Source organism: Corylus avellana, chromosome ca2, assembly GCF_901000735.1.
Source record: "Corylus avellana chromosome ca2, CavTom2PMs-1.0".
Classification (NCBI taxonomy): domain Eukaryota; kingdom Viridiplantae; phylum Streptophyta; class Magnoliopsida; order Fagales; family Betulaceae; genus Corylus; species Corylus avellana.
The window spans coordinates 26,136,592-26,146,239 of NC_081542.1; the positions used below are offsets into that span (position 1 = coordinate 26,136,592).

Here is a 9,648-nt window from a genome sequence, read left to right on the forward strand (position 1 = left end):
ATTCGATTCCAATTTTTTCATGTGTGTTGTTACCAATCTAGTTATTATATTCAACACTCTTCTATTCTTAATAATAGTTATTTATTTTCTAATGGACTAGACATTTCACAAACTAAATGAAGCCTAAAGAAATTTTTTTTTTTTTTAAAGGATAATCTCAATTATAGTTTTTTTTTTTAAAAAAAAAAAAAATTAATTAATTGAGTTGATTTTTTTAAATGTAATCTTTATTTTTTTTTTTAAATGTAAGAAGCATATATTTTTAATAATATTAATAAAGTTAGAAAAAATTTAATTAAAAAAATTATCTACTATTACATCCTAGTAAAAATATATATATTTTTATATTTAAATGAAATCTTTCCCCAAATATTTGGCCGTTGGATGTCCACAACTGTATACGAATATATTTTGGAAAATTAACTCAAACAGTTGACCAAAAATAATGGAAGCACTCTATCTATTGGGCTCCATCGTCTCCACCACTCTCACATCCCTCGCTCTCTCGCTCCTCCTCTTCTTCCGCACTCTCTTCCTCCGGAAAAGTCCTTCCCGCGCCGCCTCCTCCACCTCTTCCTCCGACACAAGCGAAGAAACTGTGTCTCTCTATGAAGGCACAGTCTGGCACGAGCGCCGCCGCCCCGTCCACCACTCCTTCCGGTACTCCGTACGCTACGCGCTTTTTGACCTCGACCACGCTCGTCACGCACCTCCGGACCACCTCTCCGCCGACCAAGCTCGCCAAATTGCCGCGACCACCGGACCCATGTGCCGCTCGCTCTCTCGTTTCAACACATTCTAAATTTTTTGGGATTTAATTTTTTTATAATTTACAAAAAAAAAAAATTAACATGTTTGTTATCCTTTTGATACAGTTTGCTCCTGACAATACCTCCCAGCGTGGGATATGAACAAAACCCATTGAGCTTGTATTACTGCTATGATATTGAAGGGTCTACTCGGTGTTTGAAGAAGTGCATTGCCGAGGTGGGTGTTTGATTATTATGATACTTCATATTGCATGCATTTCTACCTCAACCTTATTGGCTTTTACATTCCTGTCATTTAAATTATTCAACTCTAATGATTTCTCAGCCTATTATTATGTTATTTTGGGTTAAAGTTAAACATAGCTTTTTAGAAAAGTTTATTTTCAAGCTTTTCTAACAAATGCATTTTGTCCATTTTTAAAGTGAAAAAGTTCAAGAAGTGCTTTTGAAATTTTTTACCAAACATATCGATTGGCGCAGCTTTTTAAGTACTAAAATACTTTTTAGGCTCTTTAACGCAATCTCAAGCAGAATTTTACAGTGGAATAATCATTAGCTATATTAGTGCTTTGACTTGGTTATGATTGTGCTAAAATTGGTTATGAATTTTGGGTCAGTTAAAAGTTAAGCTCCACAGTTACACTGCTTTTTCTTTTGGGTCACCCATTTTAGTACTTAATTATGAATTTAGAACGAGTTTAGTTATGAATGTTAGGTCACTTAGTAGGAAAAAAATCCTGACTTCTGTACACTCTTCCCTTTGCCTGCTCTTCACGTAAAAATTTGTCAAATTTGACATGACTTAATAATAGTAAAATGTAATTGATACAAGTATTTAGATGAAAAGCTTGAAGATTGTGCATGAATTCAGTAATGCTGGCCAGAGTTTGTCCTAGTGAATAGTGATAGTTTTAAAAGGATTGAGATCTAGTGCAATAGCCAATGGATGCAATACTTTTTTAATGTGTCGTTTATTTTAATATTGTACCCTCATTCTACTGGACATCAACTATTGTTAAATAAATAAATAAATAAAAATTTAATGGCTGATGGGTGGAGTGTGATGAGGGAATAGTATGTAGCATTTTAGGGACACTGTTCTGTTTAATTTGTTTCATTAGAATATGTGTCACTTGCAAACTCTGATCTATTTTGGGATGGAGGAAGTAGTCAAATTTTGTTTGAAGTTTGAACATGCTGAAACATGCAGTTAGGATCATAAATTTGATCTGTGACAAATACTACCGGAGTATGTTGAAAGTTGATAATGATGTTCGCTTGTGTTGGTGTTTAAGGAGTTATTTTATCAGTATGATACTCTCTTTTGTAGCAACTAAAGGAACTTATTTACGCATTTGTGTGTAAGATCTTAGTGATATTTTCTAGGTTTGTGAGGATAATGTTTGATCATTATAATCGTTTTACTGACCTTTGAATTGATGGTCTGCCATTTGAATGTGCTTTTTTAAAGCTTGAAATTATTGCAAGCTGGATGATATAAAATCCTCAAGAAGGTTTTTTTATGATAACTTTAAAAGCCCCAAGATGTGATGTGAAACATCTCAACACTGAAATTATCTTCTTCCTGTCAAAAGCTTTACACAATCCCTTAGGCAGGGAATTGGCTATCAGCAATTCTTCTCTTTCTCTCTCTCTCTCTCTCTGTCCCCCCTCGTGCTCATGGATTCCAGTTACTGGTAGTTATTCTTTTGCTTGGAATGATAGTGGGGGAAAATGATGATAGAAACATTTAAAATAACTGCAATTAAAATATGAAACACCTGCAATTGATTTGCCAAAATGTGCATCTCTCGTTCTAGCTATCAAATTGTATGGAATTTTTTAGTCTGGTTTTTATGCTGAATAGTTCTTTTTTTCTTTTATTGTTGCTTGAAGCTTTTATGTTGATAGGCTGATTGATGACGGTATTGGTGATTTCTTGTTTTAGGTAACAAACACACCATGGGGTGAACGAGTATCATTTGTTTTCAATCCAAATTCTGATTTAGTGGCAAAGCCATTACATGTCAGTCCCTTTATGGTATGTCTTGTAATTGGTCTGCTCTCGTACTTTTAGGTGTCTTGCTTTTCCCTATAGTAGAAGTTCATAACTTCTTGTTAATATGCACAATTGTTCTTTCCTACATAATATTGGAATAGAATTGATGTACAGTTTTCTCATGTCTCTTTGATATTTGATATGCTCATGTGCATGGATTCCTCTTTCATGAGATAAATGCTGCAATCTGGGCATATTCTATAACTTCATTTCTCCAGTTGATGCTTTCTACAACAAATTTCTATCTTATAGTTTTTAGTTGTTTCTCTACTTGGACGATTGTCAGGGAAAAGGGACCTCCTTTTGTCCTTTCATATGTCTAAGAATCTTATGCATTTGAAAATTCAAAATGAAATGGGAGTCCTATCTGATGTTGATGCTTGATCATAGGCAGAAATCATATCCTGGTATTATATTGGTGAATGGTCAATCACTTAATGAACTCCATTCTTTTGTAACTTCTTTTCATCCTATTCATGCTGTTGGTCAGAAGGTATTTGAAACATATCCTCCTTTTTGCACCCACAGAATTATATGATGGAAATTTTCTATTAGTGAATTGTACATAAGTTGATAGCTCCTTTACTTTATCCTTTGTTTTCACACTTTTTGTTGTGCATAAGGTATTTGAAGTTGTTGTACTAGTTGAGTGAGATGGCATTTAAATATTGACTTGTGCACCCAGCACGAACCTTTCATGCTTTAAATTGTAGGCATAAATTTAGTACAATACCTTCTATTTTAGGAACAATTTACTAAATACTAAATATAGCCTTTGCATGTTCTTTGGGACTTTCAAATTGGAACTGGTGAGCCTTTGATATTTCCATGATGGAGTTAAATTTGTAACCGAGTTTTTCTGCACTAAGGCGACCTTCTTGTATGTCCTCTTGGAGATTATCTTGGTTCACCTGCTTTATGCTCATGATTAATTTGCTAAAGTTCTTCAAAGACCTGAGGTAGTTTCCATTAAATGGTAATGACTATATAATGACATCCTGTAGAATATGGGAGTCCAGATTTAACCAATTCTCTTATGATTTAAGACATGCCCATGGATGAAATGAAGCCTGTAAGCATAAAAAATGTATCGATGGCACAATGAAAGACTTGAAACTGTAATTCAGCAAATAACAAAAAGAAGTCATAAGGCATACAGGAAATTCAGCATTTTGTTCTTTTTCTGACTGAAAAAAAAAAGAAGGAAAAGTCCTGTCATCATCTGAAACTGAACTTCATTATGTTCTGAAGCTGGATTGGTTAGAACAAGGATGTTTTCCAGGGTATAATCCTCAAAATAGAGTTTACAAGCTTGAATAATGAGTGATGCTGGAAATTAGTGTGATTGTTTGATTGTTCATTTCTCAAATCAAGGGATACAGAATAGCTCTTTGAAATTGTAAGTGATACTTTATGCTTTATTTATCCAATTTTTGTAATATGGACAGAGGTTTTCTTTCTTTTGAGTAATCATTAGGGAAAACAATTGCAGGATATGCTTGGGACATGGAGTATCAAGGCAAATGCTCCCGGAGATAATCTATATGTGGCAATTTCTGTTCAACACCCCAAACTTGGTGACTATTTCACAGCTACCTTGAAAGCAAAAAGAATGCCCTCATCATTAGTATCTGATCATGCTATGTTCTTCTGGCTGATGCCTCACAAGGTTGCAGTGTGGATCTACTGGCATGTAAGTGAAATTGGAGAATGCTCTCTAGATCTCAGTTTCAGTTATATTTTACTCTAATTAGTTAAACAGAGCTTTAACTACTCCTAGTTTGGGTGGCAACATGAATCCTTTTTCACCTTAACTTGAACTATACTCCAAAAGATTTTCTTCACCTTGAGACTATGATAATTGGTATTCAGAAAACTAGCTTGTCAACGTAGCCCACGATCTTCTTTTCCCCTTCCTTTTTGAATTTAGAAAGATTGATACAATTGAAAAGTTATGGTGATTGAATGATAGTCTAATGACAGTGCAAAATGTACCTCTAGACAATGAAATCAAAGGATACTGTTGTTCTCAGGATTCTAGGAATAACTTACTTCGCTAATTGCTGTAAACGACACCATACATTATGATTTATGATTATAATATATGAAACTTGTGTTAACATTAGCTGTTCTCTAAAACAAGCTCAATGTCGAAGAATCATATCATTATAATATAACAAGTCTAAAACAAAAAGGATATCTAACCAAAAAGAAAAGGCGGTACACTGTACACAAGTTAGGTGAAAATTTTAAAAGAAATGTTAAGAGGACCAAATTTTTTACTAAAAGAAGCTTACCAAACTGATGTGTAACTCATTAATTGGACAGAAACAAAACAATTAATTAAAATAAATGTAGCAGGTACCAATGAATGAGCTATACATCAGTTTGATAAGCGTCTCTTGATAAAAAAGTTAGTACCCATAACATTTCTCAAATTTTAAGGGATGAATAGTGCTTTCTGCAGTCATGTCATATATAAGGCTGGTTATAATGCCAAATATGCACTGGTGAGACTCAGTTTTATTCTTGAGACTCTCTTGTATAACCCTAAAGTCAATGACATTTGATATGGATAGTGAATGAATCAAGGGTATTTTGATCATATGATTTGTTAACATTATAGAAAGTGTCAAACGGATTCATTCTTACCTCTATGAATTAACTATTCATTCTCTTAAATTAACCGTGTCTCTTCTCCAGGCTTTTAAGCTATGGTGGAAAAATGTGTCATATATCCAACACCCAAGGTACACTAACCCTGCATATAGGGAGGAAGCTGTGATACATGATCAAAAACTTCAATGCTGTCCGATAATTGGATCAGACAGAGACAAATATCTGCAAGATGAAGGAAGTGATCAAGGATACTCGCCTGACAGAAATTACAAGATTCGTCAGTTCACTTGGAGAGACGCAAAGTGGCCTTGGTCTTGAATATAGAGGAAAAGAACATATTATCATCTATAACCATAGATGGCCGGTAGAAAGCAAGCACATTGAAAGAAGAGGACCTCAATTACAAAATCAAAGGTTTCCATTTTATCATCTATCAGTCTGTTAAAGTTTTTTAGTTACTGGAAGCACCCCCAGATCTCAACCAATATTGGAATTTGGCTACCTAATATTATTAGGATATTGTGTTTGATGCTCTAGTAAGGTTATCATAAATACTGCTCTGTGTAGAACCTTCTTGTGAAGTATTCTATACTGATATATGGAATACCATGGTTATCTTGCTTACAGGAATGGTTTTACGGACCACTAAGAATCTGTTTGAGATTGTGTTTGAGAAATAGAACTTTCAAGTCAAAATGCACTTTTTGGCAAAAGCTTCATTTTTAAACTTTTGTCAAAAGTGTGTTTTGGCCTTTTTTTTTTTGGCTTTTTAGACCTTTAAAAGCACTTTCAATTTTTTTTACCTATCATGTATTTTTTTCTTCAAACGGACTTTTTGAATGTTAAATACACTTTTAGGCCTCTCAAACACACACCCAAACAGACTCAAAGAGTGATTAATTTTCTTAATGTTAGCTAACAATAACATTCAAACACGTGAATACACTTTCCTCATAAACTAGTTTCCTTTTCAATGTAAAATCCTCCTCCGCAGCCTTAGTGAGCAGCCAGGGAGGAGGAATGAACCTTTTCTCCTTATTCTTTCCCTCCTTTAATTTCCTTCCTCTTCTTTTTGCTTTTTTGTTCTTTCTCCTTGATTTTTCATTGGTTCTCAAGCCTGATATGTAGTCCTCCACCCTCCACCGCCACCTTCCTTGGTCGCTACCTCCACCGCTGGCCTTTTCCTCGCTTCTCCTTTTCTCTTGTATGAGGAGTGAGACCCATTGTTGTCATTGCAGTAGCAAGCAGGCCAGCTCTTGGTTTGTCTCTACAACTGCTTCTCACAGAAGTCCCCCTCTTGGATTTTTATCTAAGAACTCATGGACCAGGCCAATTTTTGGCCCATTTTCAATTATTTGTTTGTATTTTCTATATGGACCTTGTTGTTGGAGAAGCTCACCTTTGTTGGTTTCCTCTTAACCTTTTTCCTTATTAAATAAAATATATATATAAAAAAATAAAAATTAAAAAAAATTAAAAAAAAACAGACTTTCTTATAGATAAAGAGGAGAGTGTTATATTTTGTGGAAAGCATACGATAAGAGCAGCGGCATAACCACTCCAAATATATTTTTTGTAAAGTTTTGCTCCCTCAAACTAAAAGTACTTCTAGTTTCGCCCTTAGATGAGATAACAAATCCTAAAAAATAACAATTTAGACTTGGATCCGAATTTCCAGGAACTTAGGAGAATTCCAGATTCTGGAATTTCAAATCTTAGCCCTTCAATTTCATCCAATTTCATCCAAAAGTTAGTGTTTCGCCACGTGTCATAATAATAAAAAAATAATATTTAAATTTTAAAAAGAAAATAATAAAAAAGTAAATTAATTTAGGGTGGCCGGCCACCCCATTTTTGCCGAGCCACCTCATATTTGCCATGGGGGTGGCTTTGGGTTTGGCTCTTGGGGGTGGCCGCTTCTGAGGGTGGCCAATCACCCCAATATATTTTTATATTTTTATTTTTTTATATTTTCTTTTTAAAATTTAAATATTATTTTATTATCAGTAGGATAAGTAACAGAACAGTAGCCTTTGAATTAAAATGAAGGGTCAGAATCTAAAGTTTCAAAATCTAGAATTCCCTAAGAATTCCAGGGGACACAAATCCTTTATAGAGATTTAATAAAGTCCACAAAAGAAGTGAAATGGACACCATCTATTGCAAACATTCAATCCCTTCAAAAGTGTTATTATTCCCCTTTCAGATTATCTACATAACACACAAACAAAATGAAAACAATCATTAAAGGATTCCTTTGAGTCGTTGTTGTCGGCCAAAACCAAGTGCTAGCTGCTATAACATGCATGTGCTAAAAAGGGATAAAAGGTAGATAAGAATTAGGACACAAAAGAAGCAAAAAAAAACACACCAAAAAGAGTAGTGCGCAAATGAATTAGTTTTTTGGTGTTTGAAAACTCGTTTTCACACAAATGAAGAGAACATGAAGAGGCTGCTCTGCTGTCTACCTACTAAGCCTACACACTTGACTCAAATATGAGAAAGCTAGCCAGAGATGATGATTGACTTCACTTCTTGGGGTACCTGTAGATAACCACTTGGACAAAGCGTCAACTACATCAACAGTCTTAGGGGCAGATCTAGGATTTATGGAGTGGGAAACGATTTTTTTTTTTAAAAAAAATTATTTATTTATTTTTATATACATTAAGAAGACAGACTTAAATAAATACAAAAGCGCATCAATACATATAATCTATGTGTGTGTATGTGCGTGTTTATATAAAATAAAAGGGTTAAAGACCAAATACTCTTCTGGGTTTTGTAACTTTATTTTTACCCCATGGGGTTTCATTTTTATCACAGGATCCCCTGGAATTTTGATAAAGGATCAAGTTAGTCCATCCATTAGTTGACCGTTATGACTGACACGTGGATCAATCAGATGTTGACACATGACACCTATTTAATTTTTTTTTAATTAAAAAAATGTATTTAAAAAAAAAAAAAAAAAACAATTGGCCACCCCCAAATGGTCAAGGCCACCCCCAATTGTTTTTCTTTTCTTTTCTTTTTTTTTTTTTTTTAAAAAAAAAAAACCTTTTTATTTTTTATTTTTAAATTAAATAGGTGCCACATGTCAACATCTGATTGGTCCACGTGTCAGTCCTAACGGTCAACTAACGGATGGACTAACTTGGTCCTTTATCAAAACCTCAGGGGAGTCTTGTGATAAAAATAAAACTCTAAGGGGGTAAAAATAAAGTTACCAAACCCTAGGAGGTATTTGGTATTTAACCCAAAATAAAAACATAGAAGCTTTAAATTTAATTTTATGACATCATAAACATATAATAGTATAAACAAATAGCAAAATAAACTAAATTAAAGAGGGACACAAATATTATTTTTGGAGGAAAAAAGTATAATTTTGAGGGGACAAATTTATAAATATGCATACTTTAAGACAATTTTTAAAAATTTTGGGGGCCTTAAGTCCACCCCTGAACGCTATCACTCTAAAAAGATCTATCTTAATGTTGGACCGAAGAGTATTATAATCTGGCTTCCTCCTTTAAACCTCTTACGTACATTCTTGTCAGGATTAAGTTATATAGTATTTTAGTAACGCATGACATTTTTAGGTGATTTACTGATTCTGATACTATTTATAACGATTCTAAAAAAGTATTAGCCATATTTATCCTATTAATCTAAAAGATTTAATCTCAATGTAAAACTTGGGTGTTATTTTTATTTTTATTTTTATTTTATTATTATTATTATTTTGGTTGTGGTGAAAGGTCAAGGCCTTCTTTAGAGCCGGTGATTTAGGTAGTACTTGCCTACATAGACATAGCAGTAGACCGACAGACAATATGGTCTCCTTAGTCCTACATACCGTAATTTCAACTATATCTCAAGCGGAATATATATATATATATATATCTCCAATATTTCTCTGTATATTTTTTAATAAAAAAAATATATATATAAGAAATGCACGTATAACACGACTCTTTGAACAGAGTCTTTTTTGGAGCTTCTAATAATGTGTGAGCAGATTATGATATGATTTGCTCAACAATGAAAAGATTGTGACACGATTTCCCAGCATCAGCATGTATTATCATGCCAAAGCTGCAATATGATTAGGGAAACCTCGTGCACTTTTTATTTTTTTTTCTTTCTTTGAAATAAATGCCCTTCTTTGTTGTTTGTCTACGATTGATTGAAGAA

The 9,648-nt window shown here is 33.7% G+C and overlaps 1 protein-coding gene across 2 annotated transcripts; it reads left to right on the forward strand.

Annotated features, from left to right (window-relative positions):
• The first annotated feature begins 423 nt into the window (after positions 1 to 423).
• Positions 424 to 6,074, forward strand: LOC132172928 (uncharacterized). Of its 2 annotated transcripts, XM_059584486.1 has the most exons (5): positions 424 to 768; positions 876 to 987; positions 2,719 to 2,811; positions 4,322 to 4,522; positions 5,533 to 6,074. In XM_059584486.1, the coding sequence occupies exons 1-5, from the start codon at positions 446 to 448 to the stop codon at positions 5,764 to 5,766; spliced, it is 963 nt and encodes a 320-aa protein (XP_059440469.1). In that variant the 5' UTR covers positions 424 to 445; the 3' UTR covers positions 5,767 to 6,074. The 2 variants fall into 2 exon arrangements, with proteins under 2 accessions (XP_059440469.1, XP_059440470.1); XM_059584487.1 differs by lacking the exon at positions 2,719 to 2,811.
• Positions 6,075 to 9,648: the final 3,574 nt, after the last annotated feature.

Excerpts from the sequence above, each read along its gene's own strand:
- LOC132172928 (XM_059584486.1), top strand. The coding sequence starts at position 446 with ATGGAAGCACTCTATCTATTGGGCTCCATCGTCTCCACCACTCTCACA. Across the intron at positions 2,812-4,321 it reads TACATGTCAGTCCCTTTATG|GATATGCTTGGGACATGGAG; the intron begins GTATGTCTTGTA and ends AAACAATTGCAG. Across the intron at positions 4,523-5,532 it reads CAGTGTGGATCTACTGGCAT|GCTTTTAAGCTATGGTGGAA; the intron begins GTAAGTGAAATT and ends TCTCTTCTCCAG.